This window comes from Pyxicephalus adspersus, chromosome 1 (genome assembly GCF_032062135.1).
Source record: "Pyxicephalus adspersus chromosome 1, UCB_Pads_2.0, whole genome shotgun sequence".
In the NCBI taxonomy this organism is placed as follows: Eukaryota; Metazoa; Chordata; class Amphibia; order Anura; family Pyxicephalidae; genus Pyxicephalus; species Pyxicephalus adspersus.
In genome coordinates, this window is record NC_092858.1 from 31,842,205 (window position 1) to 31,864,874 (window position 22,670).

Here is a 22,670-nt window from a genome sequence, read left to right on the forward strand (position 1 = left end):
AGCACTCCTCACCTCCCTGATCTTCCCTAATATTCTCATGGCACTCCTCACCTCCCTGATATTCCCCAAAAATCTCACTGAACTCCTTATCTTCCCCAATAATCGCATTGCACTCCTCACCTCCCTGATCTTTTCTAGTATACTCATTGCACTCCTCACCCTCTGACACAGTCACTGCGCTCCTCTCCATCTCCCCAATGCTCCCATGTCATTCTATACCAGTACGGGGATCACAGTCCTCTCCTCATTCATGTCCCCCCAGCCTGCAGTACACTCAGAGATCTCCTCACCTCTTCCCAGCTCCCCCTGTCTGCTCCACGCTGACTGCGGTGTCACACTCTAATCCTTCCGCAGCACTTTCTCTTTCAGTTCCGCATACACACGCAGTGACAGCAGCCCGCCTTCCCGCACACAAACATAAACAGAGGCGGCCTGGTGTTCCCACCCTGTCATCCCCTCCTCACAGCTGGCTGGGGTGACAGGGACACCAAACACTTCTCTACAATAAACAATATCGCAGGCATTAATTAAAAAAAAGGAGAAACTGCCTGCTTCTATCACACCCTAAGGTGACATAGCGCTCAATATTCTGTCAGAAGCAGACCATTTCATTTTCTGGTTGGAGTTTTCTCTAACTTTTCTTTATTGTTACACGTCTGCCCTGACACAGCATTCCTACGGCCGGGCTTTATTGTGTCCCTGGAATGTAGCTCCGGATTACACTCGGTAAAAAAAAATCAGTTCCCAGAGTATCGGACTAACAAGTCGCAGGTCTGTAGGGCTCGCGGAACTGAAGAGCGTGCTGTTGTGGAGGGGGGGAAGGATTACAGTGTACACCGCCGTCCAGCGCGGGAGAGCAGCGCAGTGTTGCGGGGCCTGGTGTTCTGTCTGGATGCCAGTTCCAGGGGACAGTCATGCTGCTCCCCTCTGATGTGGCCAGGCTAGTGCTGGGTGAGTTTATGTCCTGAGGGGCTCCGTCCTGGGGCCATAGTCGTTCAATGTAGCCACAGCTGGCCCTTGTTTTCAGGGACAGGCTCTAGTTGTATAAACCTGGACGTGTGACAGACTTCACTGTGATATCATTGTCTTAAAATGGCCCTGTCATGTGATAAAGCTGTAATAAAGCCCAGTAAGGAAGGGTTTATAGTTGCTGGTCCTGTCACTGAATTTCCAAATTCCCCACTTTAGCAAGATCTGTGGTGACAGAATATTTTTCTGCAGGTGACACTTCTGAGTATGTCCTATACGTGGTCCCCCCGCCACATGATGTGGTTCATTCCGCAGATCCCTGCATTCCTATGAAACACATTGGTGGTGGGGCTAAGCGGATGGAACCACAGATGGAGTGGGGGGACTGTTTGTCCAACACTTCTGGAAGTGTCGGATGCTAAAAGTTTCTCCCCTGCTGTAGCTCAGCAGGTGGGGTAGGTTAATACAAAACATTTTCTTTACTAGTTAAACTATTTAAAAAATTTGACAACTTTTTTTTTTTATTATTATTCACTATAAACCACTGAATAATTTTTTTTTAAATTTTTTTTTTATTTGGTAAAATATTTGTTACATTGTTATAATTCCATTGCTTTACGTCCACATTAGACCAAGGCATATAGGAGTGGTTGTCCTGTATAGGTGGTGAGCTTCTATTTACAGGTTGTCCCCAGGTTACATACGGGATAGGGACTGTAGGTTTGTTCTTAAGTTGAATTTGTATGTAAGTCAGAACAGGTACAATATTTTAACAAATGCAATTAGGACAGATGTTTGTTTTAAGGCAGCGTGGGGTCAGTTACTGTAAATATTCCTCACTGTGAGTTAATCACAAAGCAAAATAAAAATCTTTATGGAGCCTAGACATTAACATTAACTTCTGGAGCAAGCTGTTCTTTGATATGTAAAAAGAAACAACTGCAAAGTTTGTTTTGGTCATTGAAGAGTTACAAGAAGCTACAGAAAGAGCTCGCTCCCCTAAGATCACCCACAACCTCAGCTGTGTTTATCAAAAGATTTCTTCTGCAAGTCATGCAAACCGCTTCCTTCAAGCCTCTGTCCTGCACACAAGGAAGCAGGAAAGTTTGTATCTAGGAGGTGTCCGTATGTCCGCTGTCCTTAACTCGGGGACTTCCTGTATATTCTGCATCTCCCCATCTCATCACTTTGACCTCCAGTTTGTGAATGGTGCAGTGAGCTGTGCTAAAGGTCAGTGGCTGTCACCCTTCAAAATATAGGCAGCTGTCATCTGGCCCATGATATTGTCACATATCTATATGTTTATAGTTGGGAAGCCCGAGCAATATTGTGCACATAGACAGAAGGTGGCTTTAAAGTCTTGGAGGTGTATTTAGCGGAGATAAAGGGCACACAGTATTTTATTGTAACACACCAGAGCAGTCATTATTAATACAAAATGATTTACAGATCTTAACGCCATCACTGCCATCACTTTGTTGTCCATCTGTTTTCTTGCTACACAAAGAGGCCAGAGACTGCACACATACTATGAGTGCGGTTGGACACTGAACACCTAGCACAAGAGCTGGTCAGAGACTGTGATTATGTTATTTTTTTCTACTGGAGATAAATCACCATTATAGTTGCTTTACATATCAGTTCTCCTGCTGCTATTAATTTTTTTAAAGACCTGGAAGTTTAATACCCAGGCCTGGGCTTTTAAATTGCACTGATGCTGTGAAGGCATGCGATGGAGAGGCAGGATTCCTGCAGTCATTCCTTTAAAAAAAAAAAAAAGGACCAGAATCTATTTCTCTGCTTAAGCAAATTTGTATATTCTGGAACGTTTTACAACCTTTACCTATTTTGCATGGCAAACAACATACTTTGCATGGAGAGTTGATCACACTTTGGCCATGGAACTACTCGGGCATGGCTTCTTCTTTCTAATATTCATAATGTATTTCGCTGTCTGTCACAGCGGCAGCACATTGGCATGTGGACTATCCAACCCATGACCCTTTCCCACAATTGTAATGAAAATGACACCTTTTGGAGGTATAACTAGTAAAGTATCCCTGGCTACTAATAGACTGATTTATCAGACTATGACAGTTAAATTAGTAATTTACCAATGTCATTTGTGGTGGTATCAGTGCAGTTCTCAGTGTGTTCCCAATGTTTGTTACATCATGATAAGAAAATTCCAATGATAAATAAGATAGCATTATATATTGGCTTCCAGCGGGCTTATGGCTGTATCATGATAGTGGTGAAGTAACTGACAAGAGGAAACGAAGGGCGATTCTTCAATTTGCTTCCTTTGGTTTTGCCAACCTCTAGACTGTGATACCTATTGCAGTACATTTTGGTCAGCAATAACCGCATGGACAAAACTGTGTGCTCAAGCAAATAATTGATATTTTAGCAAGGGTTACGACCTTCCAACTTTTTATTGCCATCTGTGTCCCCATTTTTCAAATTCCTTTTCACTTTGTATTCTGATAACCTGATAATAGTAACTTAGTAGAAATTAAGATAATTGGTTGTTTTATCCACTTACTTGAAACTTTGAGATTGTGATAGTAATACAGTAAACCTTGGTCAGCAAAAACTGGTATCACTGCTTTATAAATATGGAAAATGATGTCATATAAAAAAAAACGCTCCAAAACACAGTAGCAGTTGTGTTACCAGCATTGGTAACTTTAAAATCTAAGGTAATTTAGGGATAAAAATGTGTCTCTGTGTTGTCATGTCTTTAATAATCAGTCCTTAGGTATCTTTAAACTATTAAATCACACTTTACTGATCAGACTGGTTCATGGATGTTGTCCTAAATAATCCACCCTTATCAGGCAATGATGGGATGAAACACCTTTTTACAAAATAAGGGAAAGATTTACACATATATTTTTATTAACATGAATATAGTAAATACATTAAAATCATACAATTAAACACATATACAACATAAATTATCATCACTTACAAATATACAGTAGTTTTCAGATATTTTGCCTGGACCAGCAGGACAGATCTTTTACAGTGGTAATTACAAAGACCAACAATGTAACAGCAACATTTATGATAATGTGTGTGTATATATATATATATATATATATATATATATATATATATATATGTGTGTGTGTATATCTTCCCTCTTTTTGTAAAAAAAAAAAGTGTTTTGCTATTGTAGGTCACTTCATTCCTGATGAAGCAAACTGTGTTCCGCAAAATGCATCCACAAAAATGAGACTTGTTATGATATACAGCCATAATATATGTTTTATGTATTTAATGATTATTGAATTAATTGTTTTTTATTGTTTCACACTATTACGTTGATTAGTTGTTAATCTCTGCCTCAAAAATCCCAAGAAATATCTGGTTTCCTTAGTTTTCCTCTTTTTTGCATTGAGAAGACATGTAAGTTTGAATTTCACTTGCAAAACTTAGTGCATTTACAGTAGATTTATTGAAACTTATTTTGTACTTGCTGGGTTTAAAAAAAAAAATAAAAAGTCCATTTACTAAGATGATTTTCTTTTGCATTAAATATATACACACAGTCTTAAACTCAAAATGTTTTTTTAATCTGGGTGGAGGAGTTTTTTAAGCGTAGGAGGATGGCACCCTCAGTAATTCACTAGTAATTCACACTTCCTCATAGTAATTCACTCTACAGTAATACCTTTCACCTGACTGTGTTTTATTAATGTTTTTAGGTTACTTGCAGCAGGAGAAGCTGACATCCACGTGCAGTGCCTATATTGCAGAGTCACCCCACCTCAAGGAATATGCAGAGCATCACACAGATGATGGATTCATCCCAGGATGTCTGCTAGTAAAAATCAAAATATGTTTCCTAGTCATGTAGAATTGTATATCAGAATTTTGTGTTTTTCTGTACAGGATAAAATATGTACCAATGTTCATTAATAAATTAAAAATCAGATGAGGATGTCTGAGCACTGTGGTAGTTCTATACCAGAGCTGCAGTGCATTTGTCAATAGTCATTGCTGACTAAATAACACAAATCTCACATGGGCATTATCTTGTTTTCTAGTCCCTATTTGGAAAAAACCTGACAACAATCTTGAATGAATACATAACAATGAAGGCAAAGGGTGAGTAGTAAAGCATATTTTTTACTTCTTATTAATCTTTTATTTATTAATATAATAATTTTGCAATTACAAAGCCAACCAGACAGTATACAATGAAGCTTTAGAGGTTTAACCCGCAGTAATTGTACACAGCTTTTTGATGACTGTACTACCTGATTATATTACATGGAGAGAGATTCTTATCCCGAAGTTTAATGGGTAATTCTTTGACAACATTTGGCCATATTCCATCACATTTATTGGGTGTTTTCTGAATGTTAATCTGTAGTTTAGCATTAACATCTGCATTTGGTGTAGGAAAGTTTGAGGTGCAAATCTTTCCAACATAATATTTAGCTTCTTGCGCTTCTTGAGTTGGTAGTTTCAGGAATGTTTAAGGCCCTTGACACTTGTTCTATGTTTCATTGTGGGGAGCAGTGGCTCATTGTTTAGTACTCTGGCCTTTGCAGGTAGGTTAACTGGCTTCCCTCCAAACTTGATCTTAAAGTGTGGTAATGACATATGACTATGGTAGGAACATTAGATTGTGAGCCTCTTTGAGGGACAGCTAATGACATGGGCTATGGACTTTGTAAAGCGCTGCTTAATATGTTGGTGCTATATAAATACTGGATTATAATAACATCATTTCAGAGTGATGTACAGTACAGGGTGGGGCAACACATTGCAATGTACAGATTTAGCCCTGTGATGTGCTGCTTTGCTGACAAAGTTTATGTTCATTTTTTGGATTATACCCAATAATCACAGAGGCAGCAATGATTTGAAACATTCATTCATTTAGGTCAGGGGGGTCCGCATTTTTTTGGCTAGCAAGCTACTTTTAAAATGACCAAGTCAAAATGATCTACTAACAATAAATACTTGGAATTAATAACTCCTGTGCGCGGTAGAGTTTTTTTTTAAAAGGCAGGGCTCCCCGATCTACTCGCACTGCATTTACGATCTATCGGTAGATCGCGATCCACCTGTTGGACACCCCTGTTTTAGTTAATAGGTCGAGGTGACTTGTGGCTAAAGATATATTTTATAGAAGCACTTGGTGGGCACCAGCTTTTTCATACATGTGTTGTGGTTTTCCTAATGTTGTTTTTTATTATTATTTTGATACATTTCAAATAATTTGATTTTTGGCTTTTGTTAGAGAATGAAGCAGATATACCATTCATGATGACCTCTCTGTGGAAAAAATTAGACCTCACCCTGTCTCAGATCAGGTATGAATGTTTTAAAGTATTTCAGGTTTTTTTTAAGTTGCATAGATTTACAGCAAAAAACGAATGTATGATCTGTTTTTGCTGAGTTATTCATCTTCCAGTTAGTTGAAGCTGTATTTGAAGTGGTGCTATTGTTTCACTTTATTCTTTTTGCAGTTTCTGTAGTTAAACATAAATTGTATAGCTTGGGTCTATGACCAGTCCACCATTTTAAATGAACGGTGGGCCTAAAACAACATTTTTGGCATGTTTGTTACAAAACTAGAACTGTAGTTCTCTGGCTCATTCCAATGCTTTACATTCATATTGTAAACTGCCATAGACAGTGAAGATAGCAGCCGCAGGACTTCCTGGTGTCATCTGGTAAAGGAAGATACCTGCTTTGAGCTTGGAAATCCAGTTGAACATCTTGAAATATGTGACAAGTTTGCTTTAAGTGCCCACCAACTATGTACTCAGCTATGACTGCCCCTATGTTGCTTGGTTTATTCTGACATTTTGCTGCTGTATTCTCCATAAAGAAGTGTGGTTAACTTAGTGAGAAGCCCTTGTTTAGACTAAAGTAGTGACCACAGCATTCCATACTGTTAGTAAGCAACTAATTTTTGTAGGATTTAGTCTTCACTATTGAAGAACACAACTGAAATGTAATATTGTTCTATTTTAAGAAGATTACTGTGTGTGTAAAAAAAAATACACTCTGCAGTTCCTTATTTTGCTGTCTGTAGCTTTAAAAAATCACTTTATTCCAATAATGTCAGCTCTGTGCACTTCAAGCACTCAACCTAAATCTTAAGAAATGGTATATAATTACATGGAAACTTGTGTTGTAAATGAGTTGCCACCTTTATGTAAAGCGGGGAGATTAATAACTTTGCAAAAAAAATAAAAAGTAAATATATATTTTCAGTGGAGTAATCTTGTAAGAATAATTGATTGTAACTTGTAACCTTTCCCTTTTTTTCCTAGGTGCATGCAGGAATCTACTGCATTTCAAACTAATCAGAGAGGTAGGTGTGCACCATAACATGCTGTGTATGTGTGTGTGTATATGTGTATATATATATATATATATATATATATATATGCTCATTTTGTACAAATAGATGGGGATCTGTTTATTGGAAAATATTGTCTACAGCTGTACCACAGACCTTTTAAGTCTGATTTAGATTCAACTTTTATTTCAATGTTATTTTTAAGAACAAAAATGGAGCAAAAAATTCCAAGTATCCAGAGGTGTTTATCAGTACACCCCAATTGTTTTTCTATGTGCACATTGAATATTGACCCAATAAATAAAAGCTACAGGGATGCATAAATGTTATTGCCATCTGAACCCCTATGGCAAGATTTTACTTTGTTCCCTCTCCTGCAGAGGAAGGAAGAGGTATTCAATTCCAACAAAAGTACTGCAAGTGCACTCAATGAAAAAAAAAAATATTATAGTGCCTAAATCATATAAGAAAACAGACTTCCTGAAAACTAACATTTTAACAGGGCTCATCTTGATCACTTTTAATATCCTATTCTGTCCTCTCCTGATGTGCTTCCTCGTCAACTGATTACCAAAATTTTTTTTTTTTTTAATTGCTATCATTTTCATTGTCTTCCCACAGCTCGCACGAGAAAAGGGATAAATGAACTAATGCGCCAGAAAATGTTGACCTCCCCTCTGGCTGTTTCAGGTTTACCAGTGTCACAATCGATCTCAACACCTATATTGGCAACACAGTATATCCTGTGCCCTACAAATACCCCGGGTACCTCACAGTCGGTCAGCAGCTTGTCAACCAATCCTTCTCCCAATAGCAGTAAGTATTTTATTCTGTGTTAAGTGAGAACAAAGTTTAACAATTTTCATTCAATGGTGTCTTCTTCTTCTGGGAATAGATTTTACAGTTTACAAACATTTGATATTTTCTATTGTAGTTGTGGGAACTCCACAGACAGTTTCTGTAGTCCCAACACAAAAAAAGCTGTCAACTACAGCTACTTCATCTCCAATGAGACGTAAACCGTGAGTTGATTTTGTTTATACAATAGCTACATTTTTTCCTGTATGTCTGTTTAACTGTGTTCAATAATCAAGCCTAAACTGTTGTAGAGACACTCAGAGAAGGAGAAGAATGGCTCCCATTAGCAGCTCAGCAGCAGAAAGGGACATGGCTTTAGATATTGATACCATTCAAGGGCTTATTGATGAGGACTTTCCAGTAAGTACTTAAGTACTGAAGATATTAATGATTGTGTGTGTGTATATGTAAATCACAATTTGTAGTGAAAATTTCAAAACCAATAATTGCTATAGGAAAGAAAATTTGCAGCAGGCAAACAACTTAATTTTCTTTTTCAGCAACTGGTTATAGAAAATGCCCGGGAAAAGATTTTGAGTAACAAAAGTCTTCAAGAGAAGTTGGCTGAGAACATTAACAAGATCCTTGCAAGGTAAGCAAGTGCCAGCATGTGTATATGTAGTAACCAATTAATGGTCATGCTTTTATATTTATATATATAATATATAAATATTATATTTTTATTTATATATTTTTTTATATATATATTTTTTTTATTTTTCAAGTGATTCCGCTGCACAGACCACCAAACAAAGTGATGGCTCTGCTGCAGAACAAGATGCCTCCATTGACGAAATCCTTGGCCTTCAGGTAAAACTCCAGAATAATTTGCCATTTCTCTAATGCATGAAGATGAAGCATGTGTATTCTTACTCATATTCTGGTGTGCTTTGTGTATTTCTTCCAGAGCTGTTCAGCAATCCCGCATAAAATTTACCTTTGTGAAAGAAATTCCATTTTTTTTTTAAATATTTCTTTATTGGCAGTAACAAAAATACAAATAAACATATACAATCAGCGGCACTGTATTAGATATATACTTCTTCTGCCCTTTCACCATTTTCCAATTTTCCAAACAAGAAAGTCAGATCAACAAAATGAAACATATAAAACCAATAACAAAACGTAACAAATGGGTAATGCACATGAATCGGTTACTTAAATCAATTACTCTAAAAATATCATGAGTAGTCGGAGGCCTGATTCCAATACATCTTTGCAAAATACCTACAGATTAAAAAGATAGGATATAAATACAGTATTTACAAATAATCATCCAGCCTTTAATTCCCAGTACCTAACTTACTACATATAGTCAGAGAGGTGTTAAGATGAGTGGAGGTTCCTGGTGTCATACCAAACTATGTCGAAAGAGCTCAATAATATCATTGAGTTGGGTGGATGATAAAGTGTGTCGTAAATATTTCATCCACGTATTAAAAAACTTTTGTGGATGGGTATCACTATGCTGAGTGGCCTCTGTTTTATCAATGATCATTATAGCCTGGAGGTATTGTAAAAATTGGCAGGTGGTGGGGGAAGGGGTTCTATCCATTGTTTCAGTATACATTTCTTAGCCACTAAAAGGCAAAGATGCTCAAATTTAGAAACTGAAGGCTGTTTTTGCATCCTGGTGAGGGGTGTCAGTGTGGAAGCATCATGAAAGATGGCCAAATGTGGCCGTATCTGTCTAGCCTGCCCTGTAACTACTTGCTTAAAATCAAAAACTTTTTCAAAAGTGGAAAATAACAGGGCAGTTCCAAAGTGCATGCTCCAAAGGAGCTGAAATTCCAGTTTTATAGACCTGTCACTGCTGTTCTTCTTTCGTCTGCAGGGTGACTAGTCTTGTCCCATCATCTGTCCTCCACATGCAACCTGCTGAGCCCCTGTACAGCTTTGTTCTCTGTACAAGCTCTGTAATAATGTCACTTCCATTTTTACTAGGTAATATCTGGGTTTATGTTTGGTGCAGAAAAATATGCTATATATATTTTGATTTATAGCATTGCTAACATGTTGACACTATATAAATATGAGGTAATAATATCTATCCCCCCTTCCATTATATGCCACTTCCCCACCTCTTAGATTGTAAACTCTTTGGGGCAAGGCCCTCCCCTTCGCCTGTGTCACTGTCTGAGACTGTCTGTCATTTGCAACCCCTGTTCAATGTACAACGCTGTGTAATATGTTGGCTCTATATAAATACTCTATTAATATTAATATATCATTTTATATTTATCTCTTTTGAGAAATATATTCTTTTTGGATCCTAGATTCATCTTTTCTGTCAATTTTAAGTCAATAGTGTCCAAAGCTAGTTTATCATTTTTTGTTAGATAACAGAAGGATAAGTAGCTGCACAGTAGCAATGTTTTTTAAAAGATAACATCACTTCTATTCATATCATGTTGTCAACAGCATTAAAAATACACGATCATTCTTTTTTGTGGAATTTTTCACGCCTTGCTTGTCTATTTCTGCATTCTTAATGTGATATGTGAAATATTTTTCTTATTTTTGCTGTTTTTACTTTTTCAGAACCCATTTTAACCTCCCATTTTATAATGCTGTTATTGTTTGACTTCTAAATGCAATAAAGGGTGGCATTTCATATGAACACTGTCCATTTTGGAATTGCTTAACAGTCAGCAGTTAGGGGTTCCCCTAATTTGTCCTGATAGATATTTAATTTGATTTATTGAGTTTACAACAGAATGAAAGGAAAATATTTAGTCGGGGATTACATTAATTTATCCTACCAGGCAGCATTGTAAATTAAATATTGCCTTACCTTGAGAACTGAACCCTTTTAAGGCTTGTTCACACTAGTTGCCACCTGATGCCTGTAAAATGTTAATGCTTCCTAAGCAAGGCCACTACTATAAAGTGAGATGTGTTTTATAGTTTTTGCAGGTGACATATTACAGTTATATTTTATGAATTAGGAAGTTGTTTTCAGGATTTCATAAATCATTTCCCAACAGGGAGGAGAAATTCATATGAGTGAAGAGGCTATTCATGATATCTTGGTTCAGACTGAGCTTGACCCAGACTTTCAGGAGCTTTATGATCTGTTTGCTTGTGGTAAGTATTAAGCAAGTGTTAGGTGAAGCCATTCAGATTTATGGTGATTGAGGTAAAAAACTAAACTTTGTTTTAAGAACCAAATATCCAGGTTAAAGTTTTTTCTTTAAATGTAAATTCCAGTGGTGGAGTCCTTGGGGAAGATGGGGGCACTAAACCTGAATGTGAGCTTTAAGGGGAACTGTGTGGGATTTTATTTTAATGTAAATAACCAATGTGTTATGTCCAAATGTAATATATAACTAGGTAAAACTGTGTAGATTGTAACTGTCAGTGATTTAAAGAAAAGGCTTCCTTCTCTTAAAGATTCAGTTTGTTGGGAGCCAGAGACCTTTTTTTAACTCACAATTATTTTGTAATGCTATATATTTACATATATACTTTGTGAATTATAGCGAATGGTCCAGTGTAGAAAATCATATATATATGACACCGGCCTGCCTGAAAGTGTGGTCACTCATCCCTGTGTTTTGTGCAGTTTTGACCACTAGTGTACCAAAAATGTTAATGCAAGTACAGAGTTTAGAAATGGTATTTCTCTTTATTAGATGTTTAATTTTGCTTTGTAATGATAGTTATCTTAATTCATTATTTCTTTTCAGTTTCATCCAAGGCACCCAAAAATACCTCTCGTGACCCTTCATCATCCGAAAATGTAGACCCTAACATGAGTGGCAGTGAGAAAAGTAAAAAACTGGACATTGTGGAAGACGGTTAGCAATTTTTATGTTCCTGAACTCTATTTATGAAAGGCAAAAGCAATTAAATAAAAGTTTCTTGTATGATTGTTCTGTTCTTTGAAGAGGAGATTTATATACATGCATACATGCATAGCTCACCCTTGTACTTTAAATTCTGCTCAGCTTGTGTCTTGGTTCTGAAATACAATTGGTGATTGGCTGTAGATTTTGGTCTCTCCAATACTCACTATAGACATGGCAATGCTCAGGATGACTGAATGGGTCCTGAATGCTTGCAGATTGGTAGAAATGTTGTACTGCGATGATTGTTTGGATATTGCACCCTGCGACCCTTTAAAACCTGCAATGATACAGGAGATTATCTGTTTTTTACAATGTGTGTAAACCCTGTACCATGTTAAGTATGTTTGGCAGCATGCTTCACTTTATTCAGTTTTATTGAACAAAACATGTGATGTCTATCAGGCTTGTGCTCGCCTTCTGCAGACCTAATAGATTGCTTAATAGCCAACTAAAAGGCAGCACTTATTTGTCTGTAGCTATTGCTAATGTCTCTAGGTAAAAACATTTTCAACAGATTCGCCAAAATGATTTGCTGAACAAATTCCTAAAATAGAGGTGTTATGTTTCCATGCTATGTTTTTACATATTTATCCTCCTTTTACAGTCACTTCCAGAGAGTGTGCAGAGGATAAGATGGATGATTGTGTAAGGGAGAGAGAAACCGATAGATCCACATTAAATGGCCAGCCTAATGCAGGGACACCTTTGAAAGAAAAAGCAGAAAGCAGCAGCCATTTACAACAAAATAATGAGGCCACCACCTTACGGAGTCCCATGGTTCACAGACAGTCTTCTGATTTTGTCCTCTCCATGGAGAGCTCTGATAATGACACTGTAATAGGAAGCACCAAGCAGTCACAGAGTTCTGTATTAGAGTCCTCCTACACACCACCCCAGGATGTCGAAATGGATAACAATTCTCCGGCAAATGAAGAAACGGACGATTGCTGCTTCATTGTAGAGGATGTCTTGCCACAGGCATCCATAAGTCCAGAAAAAATTAGACAAACAAATGTATGTTCAAAGGGCTCAAATGAACAACAGTCAGAAATGCCTACATGTGAGGGAACAACCAAGGAAAAGCCATTGGACAAGTCACAACAAGAGTCAAATAAAACCTTAGAAGTTTCACAGCCATCTACAATTGCTACCCAGGGGAGTGTTTTGCTTATCTCTTCTTCATCTCAGGTACTAAACTGCTCTAATGAGAAAGTTAATCAATCAGATGAGAACACAAAAATAGGTTCTTTGAACGAACTTTGTAATAATGAAAAAGATAAGCAAGCAAATGAGAGTGACTCTGGAGCTTCTATTGAAAAGGATATGGAATTGCAAAAGTCTATTGTGAATATTGCCCCTGCAGCGTGCCACGGGCAGAACCTGGGTCCAGAGATGGATCCTTATAGCTCTGGTGTTATTGTACCTAGTAACAGCCAGGCAGTTGTGGACCCCTCCACTATTGTGACACTCAATTTAATTGCAGAAGACCTTCCAGAAGACACAGAATTGCATAACGCAGTCAGAAGCATTCATGAAGAAAATTATCAAACAATTATTTTATCACCTTTAGTAAAAAATCAAGACATTAAAAGGGTTGGCCCATCACAAAATAGTTCTGGAGATTTTACAGAATCTTCAGTTGTGGGAGAACAAAGTCAACTGCTGGCTACATCTAGTGATGGTTTAGTGAACACCCTTAACATGCCAAATGGAGACTGTACTGTCTACACTGTCTCCGGGGTACCTACCACTACCGATGGGAATGTCGTACAACTAATGCCGTCCTCAGGTTCAACATTTACACCCACTAATAGCCTGTTTATAAGTTCATGTGTTCCTAGTAATGCTCCAGCCAAACAGCCCAACATTATGATGTTGACAAATAGTTCAACTAATACCAGCCAAAAGCAAACCGGTCTTTTCCAAACTCCTCCTCGTCCTGGCAGCATGTACACTGTTGGACAGGCCATATCACCAAAACTTTCACAAGGTGAGTTTCTCTAATCCTTTTGATTTGTGTGAACTTTAAAGAGATGATGAGCATATTTTAACGATCTTTGAAAATATAAAATAATAAAAGAAACGTGAGTTTGGTCTATTTTTGTTTTATTCTTTTATTTATTTTTAGTTAGCTGGTTGCTTATATATGTTTTCTTTTCAGGCTCTACTATCATACTCGCTTCACCTGTTCAGCCTGTGTTACAGGGAGTTATGAGCATGTTCCCAGTTTCGTTGGTTGGTCAGAGTGGCAGCACTTTCACCACACAGCCACATCAGGTAATAAAAACTTAATATCTGCCATTTTTTTTATATGAAAGAAAGCATTTGTGTGTTGTGGTACTTTGCTGCAAGAACATAATTTTGTTGCTGTGATGCAATCCTGGTAAATATCTTTCATGTATGTTCTGTTTGTAGTCCCAACAAAAGTAAACTTGTCAACTTGTCTTTGCAGGTAAACAAGAGCATATGATTAAAAAATGTTTATGGACAGGCATCTTGCCCCTATCAAGACAAAGTGACCGTGCCATTTGCAAAGCCCACTACCTGACCTTCGTTATTATTATTTATTTATTATTATTTTTGTCTTCAGCAGTCCCTTTCCTCGCCTTATTCATATCTTCCTCCATGATACTTCTGTCAGGTAGAATCAGCTCAGCGGGAGTGAGGACTGTGTTTTGTTCAGGCAAATAGCCACTAAGCCCAAGCCTAGGTTGTGGGATAGCCCAAGCCTAGGTTGTGGGATAAGGTCACATGCTCCCCTATACTCACTATATATTTTGCAGTGGTGGCAACAGAAAAAAACTGACTAACAGAGCTGTGACAAACACTGAAGAGGGGAGTATAATGAAATGATTTAAATCATGATCGGGTGAACTTTCCCTAGCCACTTGGGAAAGGTGGCAGTATCTTTCTATGAAAATTACATCAAATTCATAAATAAATCGAGTGGTATCTGGATTTATTTATGAATAAGTGTAAAAGATGAGTCTGCCTCCATATTTTTAGGTCAAGAGCATTTGGAATGGTCTTTGGCTTGTGTGGCAGCAGGGTGGCTGCAAGCATAACTTTAATAAGCAAAAGTCAAAACTTGCATATGACTTCAGCTGTCTATATCTCTGGGTGTACTGATTGTATTGATGTGTAGTTTCTCTAAAGGTAACCTCTACAAATATTTTTAATTGTCATATGCTCTGTTTTTGACTAAGTTTGCGTTGGGTTTGTAATGGTTTTATGTTAACTATGCAAAAGAAAAGCAAAAATTATGTATATTTTCTCAATCCATTTTTATAATGAATGTTTTTAAACATTTAAAAGTTCTACCGAAGAGCTGGCACAATACCATATCTTCATATGTCTTTGTTAGTTAGTAATCACTATTATGTGGCCAACCAGATTCATGTGGCCATCCATGGGGTTCTGGTTTATTCTGACTTGCTGGAACCACCAGTTTCTATTCCCCGTCCATAGAGTTACAAACCACCAAAATACCCTCCATTGACAATCGCATCCCACTTGCGCAGGGTTTAGTTGAGCTTCTGTAACAAACTTGGGTTAAATCGTAGAGACAGACAGAGCCTGTTCTGTCATAATACATCTTGTGATATCTGCCCCTAGAGGATAACAATTTTTGACTTGCTCATGTAATTCTTTTTGCATTGTCTTTTTTAATAAACAAGATTCGGGTTATAATTTTAAAAATGCAATTGCATTTTTGCGAACCTCATTCGCAGTTAAAGAATGATTGTAAAACTGCAAAGATTAACATTTTTTTTTTTTTTTGTAATGTTTAAATATTGTACTGAGCATTCACCAAGATCTGCATTTTTTGGTCTTGCAGATTTTGCATGTTCCAGTCTCTAAACCTGTGGTTCCGAAACTTCCTCTACCTCCAAAGTCTCAAATATCTCTTCCCAAACCTTCAACAAGTACAGGTACATACAAGATAAAATTCTCGGCATAAAAAGAATTATGAATGTAGTCTGAAAATAACACTAGCGTATTGAGTCAATTCACGTTTTATGTCATTCATTTACCCTGTCCCCAAAAAATCTTATCAGGTTTTTATGTCTTGCAACATTTTGTAATTGTTATATTTTTGTACAGATTTTTTTTTCCACTGCTAATAATTTTGGGCCGGTTTGCAGCCACATCTTGTTCCAGCAGGATCAGCAATAATTTCTTTGGATTGGTGTCCTGATGGTGGTGCGGCAGAACATGCCTGTGCAGTGTACATTGGCATTGCTGCTTTTAGTCTCTCACAGTAGCATGCAAGATAGGACTGTAATGCAAGACAGGAATTGTGAATATCTCCATATTTACTTTTATTATCCTGTCCACACCTGTACTTACTCGCATTTCCTTTTTTTCCCCATTTCTTTTTTAATTTTCCAGTTGTGAAAAAAGACAACTCTGTGTAAGCTCCAAGTCAGTTATGTCCGAGCCTACGCAAAGCTGTGGACTCTTCTACACATGTAAAAAAAAGTTAATGCTTGGTCATTGACTCATCACCGTTACTTTTCCCTATATTAAAATAAAGTGAACCTGTAATGTTGTTCTGCATGTGCAGTTTCTTTCAGTTAAAGAAATTGTACTTTCCACAGAGTAATAGACATTCAGAAAAGAAATGAACCTTTAACCCTACTGTATTTACTTTTTCCTGTCTGTTGATTGGTTTGAAGATATTTGCATTATTATTATATGGCTGTAATTACTGTTGTAACATTTTCTCTTATTCTAGCTAAACTTTTGCCCAACCCAGCAGCAGGTTCCATGAGCCGACCCTCCAGCTCAGTGCAGAGGTCAGTGTTTTTGGTATTTGTTTTGTAAGATCTCTTATATCGGATGTGTTCAGCCTAAAATACCCTTATTTGTAGATGGCAGTCTTCTGAAAGCTTTCGGCTGAGCAAAATATAAATCTGTAAGGTTTTTAGGAATTAGGTGCAATGTATTTAGTACATGCAATCAACTCCGTTTGTTTAAAAATACCTTTGTCCTGAGATTTTGTTGTTTAGGCATCTTCAAGTGTTCAAGCAATAGCATCCTACTAAGCTTCCTCTCTACTCCCATCTGTAGGATGCTGGAAACACATAGCATTCCAGCAGTCATAATTCCACTGACACTTGGCATACAGTAATTGGGACATAATTAGCAGAATATTTAGCACATAATTAGCAGAAAACTGACTTCCTTTAAAACAAGTGTCCTTTTTTTCCTTTTTATCCTTTTTTTTGCAGAGAAAATGAAGAAAAGAATTTCACCTCTGAGATTCAGCTGAAACCTGAAGAAAGATCCCTACCAGAGACATTGAATGTTGTTTCCAAGTCAGTGGAACCTCATAGAAGAGTCCTGTGCTTTGATGGGAAATCACTCGCCTCCACACCAAATGCAAGAAGCCAAAAGAAAGACAATAATGACAATATGCAAACTGCTTTGGCATCCACAGAGACTGCATTTTCTAAAATGATCCTGTCCACGGAAACTAGAAAAACAGAAAATTCAGTCACATCAATAGATAAAAGTTCCAGACTGGATATGACAGCTACACAGGCAAAAGATCAACCCGGGGAAAAGAGGCCTTCAAGTTTAGGCGATGGGTACAGTGTCAACAAGGAGAATGTGTTGCAGGCGAGCACACCAGTTCCTTCAGCAGGGCAGATAGACAAAAATACTACAAGTCAAGATAGTTTGCATACAGAGAAAAATGGAAAACCTCCTCAAGAACCTGTTAAAAAACACACTGCACTGCCTAACATTCTAAGGAGGACGCCACATAAAATGTCATTAGAAAGGGTCTGCTGCACCAGCCCTCTAGCAAAACAAGCCAGCCAGCTCTTGCAGGACATGCAGTTTCAGAGTCCAATTACAAAGCCACGGTCCATTGGAGAGGTACCACGAACGCCCGGTTTTGCTCCAGAGGAGAAGTTAGCAGATAGCAATTCAGACCACACACGGACTCCAATATGCCGGCGTTTAAATGAGGATGGAGGGACACCCAAACCCATGATGCCTCCTGCAACTCCAGACATGCCCACGTGTAGCCCTGCCAGCGAAGCTGGTAGTGAGAACAGTGTCAATATGGCTGCACACACACTAATGATACTATCCCGGGCCTCCATGGCAAAGGCTGGCGGTAGCACACCACTGAAGGACAGCACCCATCAACCCAAACCATCAAAAAGTACCGCAAAAAAAAGAAGGCTTGAGGATTCTGATGAGTATGATCGGCGGTCACATAGAAAAGAGCTTCTAAGCCCCTCAAGTTTGCAAAAAAAGAAAAAAATGAAGGTGGGTCAAAATTTTAAAGATGTTTACATCATATATTACATTTTTTGGCAAATGCTATACAGAATGGGTTTTGTATCTAGTGCTTCTGGTAAGTATTAAGCCATATTTACACGATTGTGCTGTGTTAAGTGACCAGTAATGTGCTATTCATGTATTCAATGGACATTTAAAGATGCATTGGCCAATGTGTATAAATGTGTGTTGTCCAAGCAATGAAATTTCATCCCAACCTTAGGGATTGGTTACTGTGTTTTGGGTTCTTTCAAATCTGCATTTGAGTTTAGTTAGTGGGTTGCAGTAAGTGGTATTAATAATGCTCACTACTGTCAGCTGTCACATGAAGTTGGTTCTTTTTTACCCAGCGCTGTCATGCGGGGTGCCCCTCGAAATCGTGCAATGAAGAGCTGAATGTGAAACCCTTACCTCATCTGCTGATCTGCTGATAGTCTGTTCTTACAATGCTGAGATACCATCCAACATGACTGCACTGACAATTGCTTTCCGATGATGCTCTTGTGCCCTGTATATCAGTCTGAACCAGAGCGCTACTGATGCTCCATGCCATTGATACTTTCATCAACACTCGACACCTTACCAGGCTTCCCCCCAGAATTTTTTTTCAGGCAGGTGGGGCTAAGATGTCATTGGGTGATCACAAAGTGAGCTGAATTACACACAAAAACACATTTGGTACTCCCTGTTGTTTGTGCCACAGTTCTCTAGTAAAACCTGTAAATGTGGGCACTTTCTACCGCCTACCAATATATTATTCCAGCTTTGTGATGCTGTTCCTTTAGCATGCATGGTTTTTCCAAAGTCTTCATTATAAACCAACTGCTCAGTTCTTTCTAAATGTGACAAAGATTTTTAGTGATTCAAGTTTTGTGTAATAATTTTGCCTAAGCAGTTCTCTAATAACCACCGGTGGGTTATGCACCAGGCTAAATGAGGCTGGAGAGAGCCTTACATGTGAGAATAGTGTAGAGGTTATAACAAATATCTGGTTATCACTGTTGACTTCCCATGGGATTTTTATATCTTCATCAGAATTAGATGCCTTACATATCAAATGGGTAGAGAGATTTTATAATGTTTAAAGTTATTGTGTATAGAGCCCAGTGCATATAAACCGATCTGTATGTATTGTATATGTTACCATTGCTTCTGGTTTTTATACATCAGTCCTTTTTAAAGACAGAAGTAAATGCTTCCATTTAAACAATGACTAACCCCTCCCCTCCATGACTTTACAGAAGCATCGGAAGAAGAGCACGGACAACTTCCCTGCCGGAATGGATGTAGAAAAATTCCTAATGTCCCTTCATTATGACGAGTAGTTTGGACTCTTCCTTCTATCTGCACAAAGTACCTTATAGCAGCAGTCATGCTAAATATATAATATGTATAGATACTTCTGTAAATAGTCCTGTGACTTCTAAAGGGTCACATGTTTTGTAATATGTAAAATGAAGGCACTTGCTTAGTTGATGCCATGTTTATTTAGGCTGTATATATTGTATACTTGTGATAAGCAGATGATACAGATTGATCAGATGTACCTAAAATATAAATGTAACCCAAACATTTTTTGTTTCCTCATAGAGTAGGAAAGCGTTAAAACCCATCATTTTTTTTTTTTTTTTTTTTTTTTTTACGTCCCGCTAGGGAGATTTTATTTCCTGTCCTGGAGACCTAACAAAAAGTGAGAGCAAATCTCCCAAAACATAATGGGGAATTCTCCACTGAAAAATGTATCCTCACTTCTTGTTCCCTTACGTGTACAAAAAAAAAAAAATTCAATTTTTGTCTTGGTCACAATAGAGAAAAAGGTGTCCTATGTAAAATTCTTTCAGCAGGAACATGGACTGCACTAAAACTTTCTTCGCTAGTTTTGGTTTTACACTTTAAATACAATGCAGAATAAAAGAGTTCAATAAAACTCACACCAATCTCCAAAAGGATCTGTTGCAGCACCTTTTACTTGCAGTGACTGAAATGATACCACCATAACATTCCTAATACTAGGGATCAATCTTTCATCTGCTCAAATTGTGTGCAATGTGTCTCTTCATCTTTTCCTACTGTACCTCATACCTTCAAATAAACATTCACTATAAAACCTCCATGGTTCAGTTGATTTCGGCAGCAGAGATTAATGTGAGAGCCTTTGGTGCACTTCACACTGCAGATGTGATTGTGCAGAGATTAGTCACAGGTCTCTTGGTGAGTTATCACTATTGTCAAGATTGCTTATGTAACATGGCCCTTATTTTCTTACATTAGCACCATTCTGAGACCAGAAATACTACTTATGTCCCATAATCCATACAGGTCTTCCTTGAACACTTCCTCTTATTTTTCAAGGACAGTAATCTACTTCTCTTATGTAGTAGTTTGACATTTACCATAAATGTATTGGAAAATGCACTTTAAGCATTAAAGGTCATTTCGTGGTACTTCATATAAACCAATCTCTCCGTTTGTTTCCTTCAGCTACCACATCCTGTTGTCTCAGGCAACCACAAGCAAGTCCTATGTAATGAAAATGAATAAAAAGACAGCACATTTCTAGCACAGAAAGCTAGCTGGTCTATGATTTCATCCTTTCCTTTAGTAATAGTTGAGATTAAATTCTTTATGATCTCTGCAGGGAAATCTGTTCATTAACCTTTTCAAGCTCACAGAATTGCCTCTTCATTCTTGGTTACTTGTTTGATACCCATAAATCTCAGATGTTTGGATAACGGGCATGTTTTTCAGCAAAATGGGTTCTGTCTTGTTCATTCTTTCTAAATGTTTTTCATGTGTTCCTCAATGCAGACATGTAAATTTCTCTTTATTCTCCATGTATGCAGTAGGAGAGAGCTGCATTATAAAATATATATCATCCTCTCGGAGTTGTATTTAATCCTGTTCTGTACAGCGACTGACATTAATAAGTGTTTCTGTTTAAACTTATTGGCTATCTTTTTAATAGCCCAGCACTTCTGTTTTGCTAACAATTTTGTATTAAAAGAAAAACCTTTTAGTTTTCATCTGTCGTGGATTTTTTTCTTCTGATATTACTTTTTATGTTTTATATCTGTGTAAACTGTGTTGGGTTGCTCAGAAATCTGTAGTGATTCCCTGTGAAAATCTAAATTTCTAGCTTGCCTTGATATCCGCTTTGTGTAATGAGGTTTCATATTCAAGGCTGGAAACAAATCTGTACTATTGACTACTATGGAGAATTCCTTATTTCTTTTTTTCTCAGTTAATGGCTATCCATGTTTTTTTTTTTAGTATGGTTGTCCTGACTAATTTGTCCATTCAATATTGTTTCCATTTCTTCCTAATACATTTAAACAAATGATTATTACATTCGTACCATTGTGGTTGGGAGCTCCACATCCTAAAGCGGAACTATCAAGACATTTTTAGCATTATATAAAAGGGAGGCTAGACCTTATATGAAATATACATTGTTTTTGGTGGGGGTTCTCCACTCCTTTCGTGTTTACTGACACAAAGTAACACATGTAAAGACTGCAGGGGAAACCTGCAGCCTCCTGGGATACATGGGTCACAAATCCCAGGCTGCTCATGCCTGAGAGTGGCCATGCACACTACCACTGCTCTGGTCAGAAGTTTGGTGAGTTCTTTTTTTTTTTTTTTTCCTGTCATGTGATGTCACTCCAGCCCCACCACTGTCTGCTTATGCCATATGGGGAGAGGCTGTCTGCTCCAGAGACTTCACACCGGCCTTCACAGATGAGTGTGACAACAGGGAATAGGGTGACTAGGGTAGGTGACAATGGATTAAGGTGACAAGAGGCACTGTGGATGGGTGTGACTACAGGCTCCACCCAGAAGGGTGGGCATAAAGTGCAGGGGTCTGATATGGCAGTTGGGTGTGGGGGCCTGATTTGTAGTAACATCTATGACATCAGTACCAACCAATCACAGAAGACAACACACTGACTGGTTGGAGAGCCTGGGCCATGAGGGGAGGGCTCCCGGCAGAAAAGAAGGTCAGGAGTGGATGGGATTTCACCACTTCCATATGTTTTAATTAATGGTTATTTTTTTTATTTTTTTAGATAAAGCCGACTCAGCCAAGACCACCAGGAACTGACATTCCAGTACTAGTAAGTGAGAATAGATAACTAATAATATCTTAGAGTTTAGGTCTGCTTTAATTGCTGGTTCAGATTATGCCTGTAGTTGCACATGATGCAGTTTTGTGTATACACACCTTCACTCTTAGAGTTAATCCTGTTTAATAATAGTAATTGTTTGCAGCCCTCTGTGGATTACAGAACCCCATCCACTGGTTTTAGGAAGATATGGTGTAGTTCTATGGAACTAAAATACTTTCTGTCCTAGGATAACAATGC

At 37.8% G+C, this 22,670-nt stretch overlaps 1 protein-coding gene across 1 annotated transcript; it reads left to right on the forward strand.

Annotated features, from left to right (window-relative positions):
• The first annotated feature begins 429 nt into the window (after positions 1 to 429).
• On the forward strand, positions 430 to 21,327 carry NPAT (nuclear protein, coactivator of histone transcription). The gene is made up of 18 exons (XM_072405407.1): positions 430 to 951; positions 4,683 to 4,801; positions 5,025 to 5,085; positions 6,230 to 6,302; positions 7,272 to 7,312; positions 7,922 to 8,116; positions 8,235 to 8,322; positions 8,410 to 8,518; positions 8,659 to 8,750; positions 8,884 to 8,968; positions 11,146 to 11,245; positions 11,848 to 11,958; positions 12,614 to 13,999; positions 14,171 to 14,286; positions 15,848 to 15,941; positions 16,748 to 16,808; positions 17,244 to 18,294; positions 19,548 to 21,327. Exons 1-18 carry the CDS (start codon positions 915 to 917, stop codon positions 19,629 to 19,631), a joined length of 3,903 nt encoding a protein of 1,300 aa, XP_072261508.1. The 5' UTR covers positions 430 to 914; the 3' UTR covers positions 19,632 to 21,327.
• Positions 21,328 to 22,670: the final 1,343 nt, after the last annotated feature.

Excerpts from the sequence above, each read along its gene's own strand:
- NPAT (XM_072405407.1), top strand. The coding sequence starts at position 915 with ATGCTGCTCCCCTCTGATGTGGCCAGGCTAGTGCTGG. Across the intron at positions 7,313-7,921 it reads ATTTCAAACTAATCAGAGAG|CTCGCACGAGAAAAGGGATA; the intron begins GTAGGTGTGCAC and ends GTCTTCCCACAG. Across the intron at positions 18,295-19,547 it reads AAAAAAAGAAAAAAATGAAG|AAGCATCGGAAGAAGAGCAC; the intron begins GTGGGTCAAAAT and ends ATGACTTTACAG.